The sequence below is a fragment of the Brachycentrus maculatus genome, unplaced genomic scaffold (genome assembly GCF_059751285.1).
Source record: "Brachycentrus maculatus isolate JH-2025_06_01 unplaced genomic scaffold, ASM5975128v1 h1tg000131l, whole genome shotgun sequence".
Classification (NCBI taxonomy): domain Eukaryota; kingdom Metazoa; phylum Arthropoda; class Insecta; order Trichoptera; family Brachycentridae; genus Brachycentrus; species Brachycentrus maculatus.
This window is the reverse complement of record NW_028280884.1, coordinates 975,613-995,914: the sequence shown is the minus strand read 5'-3', so window position 1 is coordinate 995,914 and position 20,302 is coordinate 975,613. Positions and strand designations below refer to the sequence as shown.

The 20,302-nt window shown below is 34.0% G+C and overlaps 1 protein-coding gene across 10 annotated transcripts; it reads right to left on the bottom strand.

Annotated features, from left to right (window-relative positions):
- Positions 1 to 5,561: 5,561 nt before the first annotated feature.
- On the bottom strand, positions 5,562 to 17,843 carry P5cr-2 (Pyrroline-5-carboxylate reductase-like 2). Of its 10 annotated transcripts, none has more exons than XM_088260285.1 (7): positions 17,672 to 17,843; positions 14,683 to 14,824; positions 12,394 to 12,464; positions 10,925 to 11,107; positions 9,659 to 9,871; positions 8,653 to 8,857; positions 5,562 to 5,722 (listed from the first exon to the last, which is right to left on the bottom strand). In XM_088260285.1, the coding sequence occupies exons 2-7, from the start codon at positions 14,792 to 14,794 to the stop codon at positions 5,646 to 5,648; spliced, it is 861 nt and encodes a 286-aa protein (XP_088116411.1). In that variant the 5' UTR covers positions 14,795 to 14,824; positions 17,672 to 17,843; the 3' UTR covers positions 5,562 to 5,645. The 10 variants fall into 10 exon arrangements, with proteins under 10 accessions (XP_088116411.1, XP_088116408.1, XP_088116404.1 ...); XM_088260282.1 differs by having other exon boundaries at positions 14,683 to 14,902; positions 17,682 to 17,843; XM_088260278.1 differs by having other exon boundaries at positions 17,682 to 17,843.
- Between the last annotated feature and the right edge of the window lie 2,459 nt (positions 17,844 to 20,302).

Genomic DNA, 20,302 nt, shown 5'->3' with positions numbered 1-20,302 from the left:
TCTGTTAATTATAAAGAAAAAAATAGTAAATGAAAAAATCTACTAATATGATAGTACTCTTATTTTTAATGCGTCGTAACCGTGCCTCCTATATCTGAAATGCGAGCTGTGGCGTAAATTTGGCAACTCAGTTTCAACTGTTATTGATAAAAAATAATTGGTATCAATTTAATGCAGGATTTAGCATAGTTTTTGTTTCTAAGAATACTTTTTATTTCCAAAAAACTCATTTCACTTTCATTTCCAGTATTTATATTTTAGTAGGTTGGCAATACATTCTACTGCTATGCTCTGCATGGTTATAGAAAGGTCTGACGCGAATAAGCTGCTATTTGACGTTGTTGGTAGATTTCCATATGGTTGTGAAGTCGTCCCATATTTTACTAAAATAGGACATCTCTATCCGTATTTTACGTGAATTAATAATTCAAATGTTAGTATTTTTGGTTTGATTTGAATCCTGATAAAGAAACCAAGTATTTTTTACTAATAAATTAATCAAATGATGTTAGCGGCATATTTTGTGATTGCCTGTATAACATGGTTGCTAAATCTACGACACTGTATATATTTTTTTGTTTAGGAGGCACTGAAAATATTTTTTCAAAAATTAAACAAGCTCTTTTTTAAATATTTCATTTGCGTTCTCTCGTTCTAAATTTAATTTTAGGTCATAAACAATATTTCTTATGTGTAGATTAATTAATCTTCTTAAATGCAATGCATCTTCTTGGATCTTTTTTCTATGCATTTATCTCTTAGAATATCGTAAATCTGTTATTTATCTTTATTCTACGCCAAAATTAATTTAAAATTATGTAAAATGTAAATTTTTGACATGATCCTAGATTTAACAGTCCAACAAACTTGTATTCTTTATTCCCATATGGAGTCAACTTTGCAACGGTCTTATATGAAACTTTGTCATTTTGCACATATCGCTCGCTCCTTTCAAGAACGTCATAAATCAAAATACTCGATTTTTCAGGAGAGCGTTTTTAATGTTAAATATTATAATACAATATATTAAACATAAATATGATGCCACTTTTTGAATTTTTTACTGTGCAACAGATCTTTTTAGGTAAAAGCTGAAGGTTTTTTCTCCATTTGAAAAAACAATTAAACAATACCTTTTCTTAAAAATGCAAAAACAACACTTTCTGCCCTGTAGCGGGTAAATATTAAGTTAAAAATATGCCGCTTTTGCTGGGATATAGTACATTTTCTGGGCATTCCGAAAACATGTACAACTGAAAATTGTCAATTTTTGGTTTATGACGTTCTTGAAAGGAGTGAGCGATATTCTACTAATATATTACCATTTTCTATACTGTTTTCTCTTATAAAATATTGTCAAACTTCTGTCAAAGTTGACAAATTATAAAAGATGTATTATTGCTCTAGCATACCGTAGAACGGGGCTACTTGAACTTTGTTGTGTTACTTGAGCCCAGCAAAAAAAAAAAATTAAATCTGTATTTGGTCTACAATAATGAACGTATCGACATGATTCCTTGTCCTGACAGGTGACACTTATTGTCACAATACTTCGATCCATACCACAATCTAAATATTTTTTTTGTACTGCGGTCAAATAATACATCAAAGTTCAAATAGCCCCGTTCTACGGTACATATAATTCTATTATACAACGGAATTTCACGCATATGTAAACAGTAAAACCTCATTTTTACATTTCCCGCATTTTACATAGAAAAATTATGTTTTTCTTCATATAAATTGACATTTTAGACCATTTTTAAAATAGGAATTTTGAAAATGTTTACTCCTTCACTTTACGGACTTCAATTTTTTTTTAAATTTTGTCTGTAAGAATTTAAAACTAACGGAAACAGCAGGCAAAAATAAACCTTCCCCACTCGTGAAGTAAGATGCATTTCAATATGGGTTCAATTTCCTATCACATTATGTGTTATCCAACATTCGTTTGGAATATACTACTGACTACTTGACTACAAAATCTAACCCTTATCTGCACCCAATGGTGCATAGGGCACTGCGTCAACTAGATGCAATGTTAATTTGACCGTTTATTCTATGAAGGCGAGGTGATCAGACCTGCGCTTCAGGTAACAGTCACGGGTAATATTATATAAATATTACAGTGAAAAAAACATTATTTTTACTTTGATCTCCTGGGAATCAAACCCGGGACCTCTAGCATGTTAGCCAAATTCACTATAGAGGCAAACAAAAATATAAAGTAAAAAAATCATAAATTAAGGAAGATGTTAAATTTTGCCATAGATAATGGACAATTGAATTTTTTCTGTGCATTTTTTATTTTCTCCATTCTGTCAGTCTCTAAAAAAAATGTACGAATGAGGTTTTACTTAATATATGCTTGGAAAACAATCTAAAGATATTTTTCTGAGATGTTTACGCATAAATATTAGTTTTTTTTCTTTGTTTGTATAAATTGACAGTCGAAACGCGTGTTGAAGGTTTGCTGATACACGGCTGGATGTAAATACAAAGTTCTTGCATAAAAATCTCCGCCATATTGGTTTAAGTGAAATCCATTCTAAATAATGAGTTAATGGTGACAAATAGTATTTTGGCAATACGTATTTAAAATGTGTTGAATTCGTTGTATCTTATTTACTCTTTGAACCGTAGACATAACAAATTAATATGATTGTAAGAAATTATCACTTTCTTATAATTAGAGTAGAACCTCTCATAACGAGCATAGTTCGTTCCAGAATCTTACTCGTAAAGCGAGACAATTTTTGTTTTGACTGACACGGAACTCTCGGCTCACAAGTGAATGTCGTGAAAAGGGGACTTGCCCTTTTTCTGTAACTTGTTATGCGAAATGTCGCTCGTTAAGGGAGCATCTTTTTCACTTTTTTTGCTTGTTATGCGAGAGGTGCTCGTTATGAGAGGTTCCACTGTACTTGCAAACTTTTTAATTAAAAAATATATTTAAATTGTTTATCTTCGACAGCCAAATATTACAATTTAATATACAACACATTATTATTTTTTAAATTTTAATTTCACTTGGTAAATATCACTATTTCTTAAAATCTATTGCGACACCGACACGGAACCTTCAGCCAGCTCTCTTTTAAAAAGGTTTCACTTTTGTACGGGTCTTTATATCTAGATTTGACTGTACATATATGTATATGTTTTTTTTTTTACAGAAAAGGAAATATTTCAAAATACTGAGAAATGTGCTTACGCATATATGTGAGCCTACATGATCTGTTACAGAATATGTGTATGAATATGTATATTCACTTGCAAACCACGTTACGTAAAAAAAAGTTTTTTAGCAATTGGCGGTAACCGGTATAATATTGACTCTTCATTTTATTTATAGATTTTACGTTTAATTTGTAGAACTTCATTTTAATTTATGTATTAAATGTTAAATTAAACACTGGTTTATTAAGTCTACTATGTTGTATTTTATTGTTAAAAAACACATAAAAATCAACATTTTGAGTGTGTCCAAATACTTGTTCACAAAATCTGGATTATCTCCAATTACAGGAGTTATTTTCATATTATTTTTTGACATCTCATCAAAGATGAAGAAGAATATGGAAGTCTGAGCATTTGCAGGTATCACTTAAACCAGCCTATGACGGTCGTCAGCCCCGTAAATTCCCAGACTTCCATATTTTTCTTCGTCTTTGATGAGATGTCAAAAAATAATACATAAAAATCAATTTTGTGACAGTTGTTTCGCCGAGTAATAGTGGCATTTTCAAACATTCGTTTGATAACTAGGCGAAACAATTGTCACAAAAATTGATTCTTATGTTTTTTTTAAACAATAAAATACAACTTAGTAGACTCAAAAACTCGGTGTTTAATTTAACAATTAATTTTCATTCATTCAAACCCTTATCCGCACCCTATGGTGCATAGGGCACTGCATCATATAAACACAGTGTTATCTTGATCATTAACACACAAAGGAAAGGTGATCAGCCCTCCGCTATCATTTAATACGTAAATTAAATCTTCTACTTTGAGCTTTTTGAGAGATTTTAGAAAGCGAACTTCGATCGGCATAGCGAGTTTTGCAAGAGTATCGATTTTTCTATTCCATTTTATTCCTAATTTAACGAGTTTTGTGCAGATTATGTTAAATATGGATGTCAATATTTTTATATAATACAATATAGCACGCTCGGCTACCGTTCCGGAGGTCCCGGGTTCGATTCCCAAGGGGGGTAAAATAAATATAAGTGATTTTTTCACTGTAATATTTATTCAATATTATTACCATGGACTGGTAGCTGAAGCGGAGGGCTGATCACCTTTTCTTCATGTGTAAACGATCAAGATAACACTGCGTTTATATGACGCAGTGCCCTATGCACCATTGGAGTGCGGATAAGGGTTAGAAGAAGAAGAAGAAGAAGACATTTAATACAAACTATTTTTACACTTAATTTACATCAAATACATATTTACATCTTACAGTGACTCTCTTTATTCTTCATATATTCGGGCATCTCATCATAAATTTTTAATGACGCAGTGCCCTATGCATCATTGAGGTGCGGATAAGGGTTATATATATATATATATATATATATATATATATATATATATATATATATATATATATATATATATATATATATATATATATTTAAATTTTCTACCGATTGGAGCCATTGGCTCAAAAACTCAATTTTTTAACATAACCTGGTTTGCAAATGAACTAATAGTGTCTGGTATATTTAGATGTATGGTTTTCGCGAAGAGATGTATTGCAACTGAGAAGACAAAAGCTGTAAATGTCTTTATCACTCTATCATTAACACTTGTTTCATTGATTAATAATATCATTTGCGTTATGTGTTGTAAATAGAAATTGCTATTATATAAATACATGAAAATCAATAAAAATATACAAAATAATTGATGTTATCGTTGTACCTCCTCCGAAGTGTAGTGGTTTGCCCGAAGCCTTTGACGTGTCTGCCTGCTGAGATCCCGGGTTCGATTCCCAGAGGGGGGGGGGTGAAAATAAATATTAGTGATTTTACTTACGCTCTAATATTTATTTAATGCTACCCTGGACCACTGGAGTGATCACCTTGCCTTCACGTAAGTAACGATCAAGATAAGGCTGCATCAATATGATGCAGTGCCCTATGCACCATTGGGTGAGGATGGGGGTAAGAAGTTTTAAGTTCTTGCAGGAGTGTATATAACTGATAGGATTCCGACTCCTATAATGTGCACCAGATTGATGCGGCATTATCTTGATCGTAAATTTTATTAAACCAAATTTCAGTCCTGCATTCCAGATTTTCGGACTTAGAGAATATATTTGACAGGATAAGGATTACGTAGGTGAGGGAGCTGCTCAGAAAAGACATTACTAATACATACATAGAAGTGATGGAGGAAGAAAATTTGTTACTATTAATTAAAAAGGAAATCGGCAGTGATGGCTAGGGCACTCGGGGTTGCATACTCGTACAAGCTTATGTAAATTGGACAACCCATGCTTCTAATGCGTACGAGTCTCTTGGGATTGTTAAAATTCAAAAACCGCTAATGCTGAAGTCAAATTTTATTATATTTTTTTTAAATATATTTTATCAGTTAATTTAATTGAATAAGGTGAATCTATTTACATTAAGTTATTTCTTCCCGGCTGCAACTTGCTTGCATCTCTCTGTCGCAGCCTCCACTGCACCCACAATGGTCCCTCGGAACGCTGGAAAATAATTGTTAAACAAATTACTCATAACACACTTGGGACGGGAAAGCTGACTACTCGTTCGGTCGATTGATGCTTAACACATTGTAGTCGGGCGCTTCGAACAATAGACTCTAGCCCAGAGGTTCCCAAACTCTTTTATCTCGTAGACCCCTTGCCTTACCTGATATTGATTTTTATCAAATTCATAACTTCAAATGTATTTTTGACAGCCGGTATATGTAGCGTTACTCACTTTGAACCACACATGTTAGGTTTTATACATTTATATTTTAAATTCAAATTAAAACATAGACCCCTTGCAAGTTGTCATAGACCCCTGGGGGTCGATATAGACCACTTTGGGAATCTCTGCTCTAGGCTATAGCGGGTGTTTTTCGCGATTAGCGCAAAAATATATCGCTTTCTTAAAATTGACACAATTTCTAAACCAAATAATATTTTCGATTGAAATTTTCAAAGAAATCATATATGACATTTGATCATCAAAAATAAATTGTAATCATAATTTTTAATTAAGTATTCCGTATTTCACAATTTTAGAAGCATATATATATATATATATATATATATATATATATATATATATATATATATATATATATATATATAAAACCCTTATCCGCACCCAAATGGTGCATAGGGCACTGCGTCATATAAACGCAGTGTTATCTTGATCGTTTATACATGAAGGAAAGGTAATCAGCCCTCCGCTTCAGGTACCAGTCCAGGGTAATATTGAATAAATATTACAGTGAAAAAATCACTAATATTTATTTTACCCCCCTTGGGAATCGAACCCGTAACCTCCAGAACGGTAGCCGAGCGTGCTGACCATTACACTACGGAGGCGGACGAGAAGCATTGTTAACTATAAAAAATAGTCTTCCCCTCCGAGGTATCATTCCCTATACAATGCTAATATATTCAAATAATAACATACCAAACAGTCAACAAAACAGTGCGAGCGGTATGAAAAATAGTCCAATACGTAAAATGGCTCAAACTAAACTTGAGATTGAGATCGCATAAAACCTAGATTTCTGGGGATGCCTTTACAAGCGACACACTAGCCAATCTGGACAAGACATCTCAAATAACGTCAACAGGCTATCGCCTAGCACCCAGGTAGCAGATTACCCTTCAACGCGTTTTATTTCACGCTGATAACAAACCCGTATATTGCCGTTTCCCGCCGATAACCGACAGCCGACAAAAACGGTATTTGCCGTGTCCCGCAGTTGACCGACAGTCCGCGAAAAACGGCAAATGCCGTGTCCCGCCGACAACGTGTTAACCCTTCGTTGCATGACTTTTTGCATTTTAAATAATAATTAAAATTCTATTGTATCTTACTCTAAATATTAGATGAAAAATAAATAAAAAATGAATGAAAAACTTTTAACTAAGAAAAATCAAGGAAATACTTAAATTAGCAAAACCATGCAATGGCTATTTTTTTTCAAAACATTACACATATAAGCCATATATATAATATTCCCGATGAGTAATTTCTATTATCCTTATGAGATATTGATATATATTTTAACACTAACATTTGGCTATGTAACAAATTTGATACACGATGCAGCGAAGGGTTAAGGACGGGAAAGGCATTTTTTACCTCCTGGCCAGCCTTAATTTAAAGCGAGAAAAGAAGAAATTACATCATTTATGTTTTTATTTAAATATTATGTACCAATCTCTTTGAAGGTCTTAACTATATTTATATATAATTATCAAATCCTGTTGCCAGCGATCCGCAAGCATAAAAAACACCTGTCCGAAATGTGTTAACATAGTTTAGTTGTTCGTGCAATACTTTGAGACGTAATGGAGAATGTACATCAATATAAATATCTAGGCTTTTTTATCTTTATAAAATTAATTGACTTTGTTTTCACCACTTTTTTATTTATACAATTCAACCTACGGGTTTCAACAATACATTGTCATTATCATGGTTTATTTTAAATCAAAAACTTTAAAATACTCTCACCAAAGACTTCCACACACTCCGTAAAAATCCTAAATGTTATTTAAAAATAACATATAGGATTTTTATGGAGTGTGTGGAAGTTTTTGGTGAGAGTATTTTAATGTTTTTGATTTAAAATAAACCCTGATGATGACAATGTATTGTTGAAACCGGTTGAATTGTATTAATAAAAAAGTGGTAAAAACAAAGTCAATTAATTTTATAAAGGTAACATTATAATGAAAACATTCTAGAAAAAACTAAAAAAAAATCTATGCTTTTGGCTCAACGACCAACCTGACCTAACCTAACATAACCTAGAAACTCTGACTAACAAGCTGTCTAAATCAATTCCTTTATTAAACAGGCCATATATAAGCCAAACAAAATCTGTAAAGACCGGGGTGTGAGTAACACCAAGATAAATCTTATCGAGAGCTTGGTCTGCTCCATTTCCATCATAAAAGCAGCAGAAAAGAGAAAAATTGACGTTTTCGGAATGTGATGTTGCAGGCGTATGCTCCAAATTCCATGGACAGCTAGAGGCACTGAGTTCATTCGCCAGGAACTACACTTGGATCCCTTGACTCTAATGTTTGTACACGACGGATTTTCCAGTTCTTTGGACACGCTGCGCGTGGCACGACAATAGACATATAGACAGATAGCGCTGGAACGACTAGTTGTGATCGGTAGCCTGGAGGAAAAGAGAGGAAGACAATGATCCCCACACGATGGACCGATCAAATTAAGGTAGCAGCAGGCACCTCGGTGGTTGGAGCGCTACGTGCAGCGCAGTCAAGGGATAGCTGGAGAATAGTCATTGCTTCCATAAGAGTCACAACCCTCAGGAATGAGGAATAAGACGGAGAAGAGATAAGACAGGCACCGTGGTGTAGTTGGGTAGACACTCGACTGAAAAACTGGCATCGCAGGCTAAGTGTATTACCATGCTTTTCCAAGTGGTGTAGTCCGGCCGCAGTGGATCCGGCAGGGCTGGTGACATTGTCTCGGAGCTGTGCCGGGTGTATTCCTGTCTCCAGGACCATCCTGGCCGCTCCGACTGCCGTCTGAGCAGCGAGCTGCAGAGCCAGGTCTCGAGGAAGTCCCATCTTGACTCCTCCGTCGGCTAGAGCCTCGATCATCAGATATACCTGCCATTGCAAAAATGTTTTATTAGAGTGACTAGAATTATGAACACTCTTATCATACACATATTAAAAATATAACTAACTAACCATCACGCCGCTTACCGCAGAGGTAGGCAGAGAGAATAGATCACCACACAAGTCTGTCTTTGCAAACAATCTTTATCCCATAATTAAAATATAACTTTTATGTTTTACAATCACTAAAAAAAAATTTTTGTCCGCCGCCGTGGTGTAATGGTTAGCGTATTAAGCTACCGTGCTAGAGGTCCCAGGTTTGATTCCCAGGGGGCGAGTCAAATAAATATAAGTGATTTTTTCACTCTAATATTTATTCCATATTACCCTGGACTGGTACCTGCAGCGGAGGGCTAATCACCATTCCTTCATGAGTTAGCGATCAAGATAACACTGCGTTTATATGATACAGTGCCCTATGCACCATTGGGGTGGAGATAAGAGTTTGAATGATGAAATCAATGAAATTATTTATTAACACATTGTTGTCAGGCGGTTTTTTCATCAACCCCGACCCTAATTAGAATACTTATTAGGATTGTATACTAATCACAAGTAATCGTAAACCCAATTCCTATCTGTAAAATGTTTTTTGGCATCTCTCGTGCTACCAAATGGATAGCTTGTAAGTGTCTCCCACTCTACCAACAGTATGTATAAGGAATTTTTAACCGTTTCTCACAAACAATGTGTTAATTACTTGTCTCGAGTCATACAACCATGGACCCAAGGTCGAATGACCCTAGAACTACTTGTTGCTCCAAATGTAATTGTTGTCAATAGACTTACATAGGCAGGTCCTGATCCACTGAGCGCGGTGACAGCATCCAGCATACCCTCATTACCGATGCAGCATGTTCCCACGGCTTGGAAGAGCTTCTGCGTCAGGGTGATGTCCTTCTGTGTAGCCTTACTACCGGGCACGAGAACGGCGGCCCCCTCCCTGACTAGAACTGGCGTGTTGGGCATCACGCGAATGACTCTGCAGTCGGCTGGCAGATACTGCAGTAAAAAAGTCAAATAATCAGAATAATTTTACCACTTCATATCGCTCACTCCTTTCAAGAACGTCATATATCAAAAATCGACAATTTTCAGTTGTGCATGTTTTCAGAAAGCCCAGAAAATGTACTATATCCCAGCAAAAGAGGTATATTTTTAACTTAATATTTACCCGCTACAGGGCAGAAAATGTTGTTTTTGCATTTTGAAGAAGAGGTATTTTTTAATTTATTTTTAAAAAATACTAAATATTTTTCAAATGGAGAAAAAACCTTAAGGTTTTACCTAAAAAAACCTGTTGCACAGTAAAAAATTCTATAAGTGGCTTAATATTTTTTTTAATACATTGTATTTTATTTTTAAACTTAAAAAACATTCTCTTGAAAAATCAAGTTTTTTGATTTATGACGTTCTTGAAAGGAGTGAGCGAATTTTTTTTTTTTTTTACAATAGAACTAAAAATATCAGGTTATTTTATTTTTTGGTAGTCATGAAGTAGTTTAGTTAGTTAAGACATTTTAAGTGGTGAAAGATGAATTATTAAATATTTTTTAAAAGGAATAACCTGCAAAGCTCCTACTTTTAAGAGGCTTGTCTGCAGGTAGGATAGTAAGAATAGGGAACGTAAATGTGAAAAATGCATCACAAACATCCAAACCAATTGAAAATAAATCTTCCTTGAATTCATTTTGCAATTGGAGGGAATCGAACCCGCAACACCAGTTTCTACGCCACGGCGCCTGTCATATGATAAGGAGAGTGTTGTATTACTAGACCACAAAGTTAACAGTCCTTTTAAAGTACAAAATTTAAACATAACTATTACTGTTAGTATCTTTTAATTTGTTATTTACAACATTTTGAGTGTGTCCAAATACTTGTTCACAAAATCTGGATTTTCTCCAATCACAGGAGTTATTTTCATATTATTTTTTGACATCTCATCAAAGATGAAGAAGAATATGGAAGTCTGGGCATTTACGGGGCTGACGACCGTCATAGGCTGGTTTATTTGTTATTGATTAATGTTATAAATAAAATGATATTACATACATTTTGGATATCCTTCAGTGTGACCCCCATGGCGATGGAAATGAAGAGTTTGTCCGTGAGTTGTGGTAATTCTCTGATTTCTCTCAATACGTCGGGAACTACAAACGGCTTTACTGATATCATCACCACTTCTGAACTCTTCACGACGGGAATGTTCTCAAATATGGCTTTAGATCCGAGGGCCTAGAATTTAAAATTAGTTACACATGTGGAACTGGTACAGGAGATTCAGGGAATTCAGGACCAAAGAAACAGGGCAACCCATGGTCACAGCAGTCATCAAGAAAAGCCCTTGCAGTTGTATAGGCTTCAGTAAGCCCCCAAAAGCTATCATCAAGTATGCTCTTTATATTTTTTGACATCCCAACATAGATGAAGAAAAATATGGAAGTCTAGACATCTACAGGGCTTACGACCTATCGTAAGCTTGTTTCACATTCCTATATACAGGACCAACCTGCCGATGGTTATTCCTGTAGGAAGAACTATCGCTATGTTGAACAATAGTACGATGGATATTGGTCTGTTCCATGCCTCATAAATCTCGATGCCTTTTGCTTCATAAATTAAATTATGAGGCGAATGTAGTTGGAAAAAGAAGCAGAGGATGACCGAGGAAAACTTGGCTTAATCAGGTATGTCAAATACTTGAAAGCGGCCAGGTCAGGAGTCGTAATAATCGTCGGGTATGTATGAGGAGATGCATGAATGTAGAAGAGGCAAAGAATGTTTGCAAAGACAGAGTGGTGTGGCGTTTGATTCTCTCTGCCTACCACTGCGGAGAAGCGGCGTGATGGTTAGTTAGTTAGTTTTTAGAAAATCAAATTTTTGTAAGATGGCCGTACATGGTCATCCAAACAAAACTTTCCTCAAAGGAGTACGGGCGTACATGAACATCCGCGCTTATAACTAAAGCCGGGTAACATTTTTTTTTTAAATGCCAATGTACTGCCACTGTTGTATTTAAACACTCAAACCACGCTTCAGACAATTTTTCTGTTGTACCCACATTTTGCTTAAAACAAAGTTTATGTGACGTAATCCTGATGATGCTGTCTAAGAAAACCCATGAATTAAATATAACATGGATAATTTTGATACAAATCATCTTTACTGGTGTGAGTATTTTATTTATTCACAAAAATATGTTGCTTAAAGCACATTTACTATGATATGAAATTATAAAAAAAGAAAAAAAAATGATAACAAAAAAAACTCACTCCTCAGATCGGCTGTCCAAACTTAAAACACAGTAAGGAACATTTTTTTTTATACGTTTTTTTTGCATTTTTGGACTTAGTAGAATCTACTTAGTCCAAAGATGCAAAAAAAAACCTACTACAAAAAAATGTCCCTTACTGTGTTTTGAGTTTGGACAGCCGAGATGCAGTTTTGTTCGCAGAAACTTACTCATGGATAGGTTCGGGTTCTATACTGTTATATATATATTTTATAATTATTATAAGTACCTTGAATGCATCAGCGCTCTTTTGGTCACTTGGATGGCAACTAGCAATCATATTTTCTGCTTTGGTCAATCCTAGAGATAACAGAAGACAAATGTATTCAATATTTCATAGAGATAATTATAATTCAGATAGAGTAAAGAAGTTTAAATATCTGAGTACTATCCTGGTGGAAGACCTTCACTCAGAAATATGTAGTTTTTTTTTAAGAGAAATATTTGTGTTTTTTACTATTTCCAAAAAAACTTTAATATGATACTATTTCTGTGAGCCTAAGCGGCTCATTATTAAAATAGGTGAATTCAAATTGTGGTAGAGTGGGTTCGAACCGAGAAACTGTGACTCAAGAGTCTGCGACCCAAACCACGGGACCACAACCCGACACGAATTAAGGGCGGGATAGAACCGTCACAAGTCACTTTTAACAAAATGAGACACACATTATGCCACAATGATCTCAACCTGAAGTTTAGGCAATGGTTGGTCTAATGCTACATATGGTCAGTGTTGTTATATGGAGTTAAAACGTGGACCCTTTATGTAAGTAGTGTGAACTGGAGGCATTTGAGATGTGGATGCATCGCACAATGCTTCGGGTACCCTGGACAGACATGGTCAGCAATGCAAGAGTTCTATAAAATGAATAGGGAACTGATATTGAATATTAAAGTGTCCTATTTGGGATGCCCCAAACAGGACACTTTTCAGTAGCTTGTACTTTTCTGAGCACACATCGCCCACTCCTTTCAAGAACGTCACAAATCAAAAAACTTGATTTTTCGGGAGAACGTTTTAAAAGTTTAAAAATATAATACAATGTATTAAAAATAAATTACTAGCCACTTATTGAACGTTTTACTGTGCAACAGATCTTTTTAGGTAAAACCTGAAGGTTTTTCTCCATTTGAAAAATATTTAGTGTATTAAAAAAAATAATTAATCAATACCTTTTCTTTAAACTGCAAAATCAACACTTTCTGCCCTGTAGCGGGTAAATATTATTTTTAAAATATGCCTCTTTTGCTGGGATATAGTACATTTTCTGGGCATTCCGAAAACATGCACAACTGAAAATTGACGATTTTTGATCTATGACGTTGTTGAAAGGAGTGAACCACATGCGCTCAGAGGAGAAAAGTACAAGCTACAGCAACTGATCATCTAGGGTAAGATGGAGGGTGCAAGAGGTGCCGGAAGAAGGCGGATATCCTGGCTCCATAATATACACGAGTGGACAGGAGTACGGAGTGTATGGGAGCTGTTTCGAACTGCCCGAAATAGGGACACATTCTCACAAGTGATAGTCAACATCCAGAGACCAAACACGTAAAGAAGCAGAATTATAATTAATATAATTTTTTAATTGAGTTTTCTATTAAAAATGTATGATGAGATGCCCGAATATATGAAGAATAAAAAGAGTCTGAAAGAATTTAAAAATAAATGTTTTGTTCACTGTAAGGAGATGTAAATATGTATATGATGTAAATTAAGTGTAAATATAGTTTGTATTAAATGTCTTCTTCTTCTTCTTCTAACCCTTATCCGCACCCCAATGGTGTATAGGGCACTGCATCATATAGAAGTAGTGTTATCTTGATCGTTAAATACACGAAGGAAAGGTGATCAGCCTTCCGCTTCAGGTACCAGTCCAGGGTCATATTAAATAAATATTAGACTGAAAAATCACTAATATTTATTTTGAACCCTCTTGGGAATCGAACCCGGGACCTCCAGCATGGTAGCCTAGCACGCTAACCACCACACTATGGGGGCGGACAAATAAATGTAATATAAGCTTACTCAAGAAATTTTGTATACATTTTTCACTTAAAAAGTGATTTTTTCACTCTTATATTTATAATTTATTATTAGATTAAAACCAATATTTTTAGCTTTTCCACTTTTTTATTTGACCAGCGACCGGGTTTCGTCGTTACCGACATCATCAGACTGGTCTGATGATGTCGGTAACGACGAAACCCGGTCGCTGGTCAAATAAAAAAGTGGAAAAGCTAAAAATATTGGTTTTAATCTAATAATAAATTAAAAATGCAATTCCATCACGAAGTGTCAGTGGATAATATAAATCTCTTATATTTATTCAATATTACCTTGGACTGGTACCCGAAGCGGAGGGCTGATCACCTTTCCTTCATGAGTTAGCGATCAAGATAACACTGCGTTTATATGATGCAGTGCCCTATGCACCATTGGTGTGCGGTAAGGGTTTGAATGAAAATGAATGAAAGAAATAAAATTTAAAGAAATAAAAAATATACATAGACTTACCGGCTGAAATAAATCCTTTGGCCATTGCGTTGGCCATACAACCTCCTCCTAGGAACCCAATTCTTAGCATTTTCTCTTCGGTGCTGGTTCCGGCTTCCTTTTTAGAACTCATGATGTCATATCACACACTACACAACCCAATCTACCACCCGCAAACAAGACGGTTAGTCACAAATCTACTATTCTTATACAATACATCGCCCCGTTGAGGAATAAGTCACTAAAAATCAAATGCTTTAACCTGTTTCTGGGCGGTCTGCTGTCCAATTACGCAACTTGTAACGGGCGCGAATACTGATTCACTCCGTGTCTTAAATTCATGTCGAGGCATGTATGGATGACTAATACCTTTGTTGTTCGATAAATATACGTCCATATAAATAATAAAATAAACATATATTTCAAGGACGTATTCCTATGTCCTTCCCGTACCCGATATTGTTTGCGTTGGACGTATTTATGCGTCCCGCCCGGTTAACAGGTTAAAATAACACCAAAGACCAAATAAAAATTCTTGAAGAAATTCAGCTACTACTACTACTACTAAAACCATCACGCCGTTTTCCCGCAGGGGTAGGCAAAGAGGATGGAACATCACACTCTTCTGTCCTGATATATACTCCTAGCTTCCTTCACATCCATACATCTAGTCATACATCGCTCACTCCTTTCAAGAACGTCATAAATCAAAAAACTTGATTTTTTCAGGAGAACGTTTTTAAAGTTTAAAAATATAATACAATGTATTAAAAATAAATATCAAGCCGTTTTTTGAACTTTTTACTGTGCAACAGATCTTTTTAGGTAAAACCTGAAGGTTTTTTTCCATTTGAAAAATATTTAGTATGTTTAAAAAAATTATTAAACAATACGTTTTCTTCAAAATGCGAAAACAACACTTTCTGCCCTGTAGCCGGTATAATGTAAGATAAAAATATGCCTCTTTCACTGGGATATAGCACATTTTCTGGGCATTCCGAACATGCACAACTGAAAATTGACGATTTTCGATTTATGACGTGCTTGAAAGGAGTGAGCGACATGCCGTGCGATTACGCAGACTTTTGACACCACCAGATTTTAAATTCTGATGAATCTGATCGTACCAAGTCTTTTTTGGCCATCCTTTGTCAAATATACTTTCTTAGTCATTCTCTTACTATCCATTCGCTCCAAATGTCCATACCACCATAAAGAACTCTCCTTAATCTTTACCTCGTTACGGTATAAGTCTCTAAAAATCATGCACTTTAAAATATCAGTAGACACCAAAATAAATTTATTGCAGTAATTCAAATTCACAAAAATTTATGATTTCCCAGTTTTAATTAAATTTTCTTATTTGGAATTTTATTTTAATTTTATCGGTTTAAACCATTTAAAATCAAGATAACACTGCGTTTATATGATGCAGTGCCCTATGCATCATTGGGATACGGATAAGGAAAACCTTTACTTTAATATTTATTAATTTTAATTAACTCACTAACCATCACACCATTTGCCCGCAAACAATTTTCGGCTCTTCCACATTCTTATATCTCCTCATACATACCCGCCAATTATTCCCGTTCCTGACATGACAACTCTAAAGCATTTGAAATACTTGATCATCTCATGTTTTCCTTGGTCTGCCCTCTGCCCTCTGCTTGTGAACGGAGAAAAGTCCACAATTTGCCAGTTAGTGACTTGCACCTTAACAGCGTGGTATGATTAGTACAAAATTACCTAATTTGTTAGTAAAATTATGCTTTATTCCATTTATAACATATCACTCACTCCTTTCAACAACGTCATTTATAAAAAAAACTTGATTTTTCAGGGGATCGTTTTAAAAGTTTAAAAATATAATGAAATGTATTAAAAATAAATAAAAAAATTTAACTTTTTGTTGTGCAACAGATCTTTTAAGGTAAAACCTGAATGTTTTTTCTCCATTTGAAAAATATTTAGTACATTTAAAAAAATGATTTTAAATTTAAAAAAACAATACCTTTTCTTCAAAATGCAAAAATAACACTTTCTGCCCTGTAGCGGGTAAATATTAACTTAAAAATATTCCACTTTTGCTGGGATATAGTACATTTTCTGGGCATTCCGAAAACATGCAACTGAACATTTTGATATATGACGTTATTGAAAGGAGCAAGCGATATAAATAGCCCTTAACAATACATTGATTTTTATAAATTATATATGAAATAAGCACAGCTCAAAAAGGACACAACTAAATATACAAACACAAATAATTGGTTTCGTCAGTAACAACAATATTTAATTGGCACTTTGAACCAGTAGATAAAAATAAAGAACTCACTATGACAATATGAATTCATTATTGTGATTTGTTTATATACATATATATATATATATATATATATATATATATATATATATATATATATATATATATATATATATATATATATATATATATATATATATATATATATATATATATATATATATATATATATATATATGTGTTATCTTGATCGTTTACACATGAAGGAAAGGTGATCAGCCCTCCGCTTCAGGTACCAGTCCAGGGTAATATTGAATAAATATGACAGTGAAAAAATCACTAATATTTATTTTACCCCCCTTGGGAATCGAACCCGGGACCTCCAGAACGGTAGCCGAGCGTGCTGACCATTACACTACGGAGGCGGACTAAAATATATTGATAATATGGACCGTACTATTGATTCAAATAAAGATTTCATGCATTTTTCTGCATTTAATGTGTTTTTTTTAAAAAAAAAAAACCGATAGCTCTAAAAAATCACCCTTTATATCCATACTTAATATATATAGAGGCATTACTGTTTGCAATGAATTATTTGGAAATCTTGAATAACTTCAAATACAACTGTTTTTTATTGTTGTTGTTTTTAAGAGTCATCAGAATTTCTACAGTTGAAATCCTGAGAAATTTTAATCGATAAACTGCTGATTAAAATATATCATATTAAAATTATATTTATACAAAATTATACCACAAGGCCTACACCAAGATGAAGAAGAAGAAGACATGCAATCAAATTCACACACTTTTGAATCACAGAAACTTAAGTCTTTATAACTCTGAAATAACACAGGATTAGTTCTTACAGTAAATGTCTAAGGAGTCTTCACAGGCTGAACAAATTTTGTTAACTGAATGAATTTATGTAGGTATTATGAGTATTATTATTGCAATATATAATGTAAACTATTTAAATATGTGCGTGAAGATATCTTAAATGAGTATGAGTTGGATTGGCTTTTATTTGTTAAGACTTTTAACCTATCCAGGGGCGGATTGATAACTGGAGGTGTCAGGAAAATTATATATTTTCAAAATTTTATCAAAAGATTTCAATTTAAGTTTTGTACTTACATTTCTTGGTGGACTAATAATATAATATAATAAATAATATAATAAATTAACAACTTTGTATTTTTTCCATATTAATTTTATATGATCAGCAGCCGGCTTTAGTCGAAAACCGACATCACCAGTCTGATGATGTCGGTTACGACGAAACCCGGTTGCTGGTCAAATAAAATTCATGTGGTAAAAAATTACAGAGTTGTTATTTTATTATATAAAAGATTTCAAGATATTTTGGAAATGTTGTCATGTTTATTTAATTTGTTTAGGAACTATTCAGCTTGAACATTTTTTAAAAAAAAGTTATATTAAAAATGATAAAAGCCAATTTAATATAACTAACTAACTAACCATCACGCCACTTCCTCGCAGGGGTAGGCAGAGAGAATAGAACACCACACCACTCGGTCTTTGCAAACATTCTTCGCCTCTTCCACGTTCATGCAACTCCTCATACATACCCGCCGATTGTTTCGACTCCTAACCTGACCACTTTCAAGTATTTGGCATACCTGATCGCGCCAAGTTTTTCTCGGTCTTCCTCTGCTCCTCTTTCCAATTACATTCGCCTCATAAATTTGTAAAAAGATACTATAATTTTGAATAGACCTGGTCAGTAAATAAACGCTGAATCCATGTAACCAATCCAGTCCTGTGTTTCTCAATACCTAATATCTATACATTTCAAGTATGGGTCAGTGAGATAGGTTATCAGGAATCATCAATGAGTATACTAAAATTGATGAAAATATTTATAACAATATTATCTCCTTTTGACTATATATACATATAAAGATAAATACAAAGATAATACCTTATCTATATAAAGTCTGCCATAATATATGTTTCCATAGTATGATGTCTAGGATGTTTGTTAAATTGTCATTTATGGCTGTAATTCCTAAACCAATATTCAAACTAATATTTATTTGTTTTATCTTTATTCTAAACCAAAGGTGGCCAACCTGCGGCCCGCCGGGTGTCTACTTGCGGCCCGCGGAGCAAATCACACATTTTTTCCTTAAGTGTACACAAAACCACCAAAAGAATATTCCGTTCCATATCATATCCCATATATCGCTCACTCCTTTCAAGAACGTCATAAATCAAAAATCGACAATTTTCAGTTGTGCATGTTTTCGGAATGCCCAGAAAATGTACTATATCTCAGCAAAAGCGGCATATTTTTAACTTAATATTTACCCGCTACAGGGCAGAAATGTTGTTTTTGCATTTTGAAGAAAAGGTATTTTTTAATTATTTTTTTTAAATATACTAAATATTTTTCAAATGGAGAAAAAACCTTCAGGTTTTACTTAAAAGGTTCTGTTGCACAGTAAAAAGTTCAATAAATGGCTTGATATTTATTTAATACATTGTGTTTTATTTTAAAACTTTAAAAACGGTCTCCTGAAAAATCAAGTTTTTTGATTTATGACGTTCTTGAAAGGAGTGAGCGATATGGGAGTATTTCACTATCCTGACAATTTCAAGACCCATAATAGCGTCAAGTAGTAAAGACGTTGGACTAAAGAAGAGAAGAGTAACAGATGAACTGACAAGTTTTTAAGACAGATGGACTATAAACTAGTTTTTCGTGGAATTTAAAACAAAGCCAACATGCCTGATATGCAATGATTCTGTTTCTATCTTGAAAAAGTATAACATTAAACGGCATAAGAGGCTAAACACGCAAATAAGTTTGAAAGGTACCTAATAAATATGTTTATATTATAAATATATATACATACGGTTTAGCGGCCCGGCAGGAAATCTCATTTCTAAAATCTGGCCCGGCTACTGAAAATGTTGGCCACCAATGTTCTAAGCCTTGAGTGAGAGGCGAGTGCCCAAGCCTCATAGGTTAATAAACTGTGGTTATGGTTCATAAATATGATATACAGTACGGTATAAAAATTAGAAAAATATTTTAAAAAAATTAATAAAACATTTGAAAAAAGTGTTTATAAATAACAGTATACTAAAAATATAAAGGTTAAATCAAAGATATATAAACATGAATATATTCATACAGGGTGGCACAAAATTAATAACAGTATCGGAAGATGTTATAATTTTTGCAAATGGCTTCATACGTCAATAATATTTGAAATTGGTGAACTAGACAGCTGCAGTATACAAACAGATTCAGGGTGGCAAAATTAATCATCCAATTACATATATTGTGTGTTTGTGTGTGTGTGTGTGTGGACTTGGGGTTGCATGACCGCACTTGTTGAAGCT

Bases quoted from the DNA above. Each gene is read 5' to 3' on its own strand.
- P5cr-2 (XM_088260285.1), bottom strand. From the start codon at position 14,794: ATGAGTTCTAAAAAGGAAGCCGGAACCAGCACCGAAGAGAAAATGCTA. The intron at 12,465-14,682 runs GTAAGTCTATGT...TGTTATCTCTAG, and splicing joins CAAAGGATTTATTTCAGCCG to GATTGACCAAAGCAGAAAAT. The intron at 5,723-8,652 runs GTAATACACTTA...ATTATTTTCCAG, and splicing joins ACACCACTTGGAAAAGCATG to CGTTCCGAGGGACCATTGTG.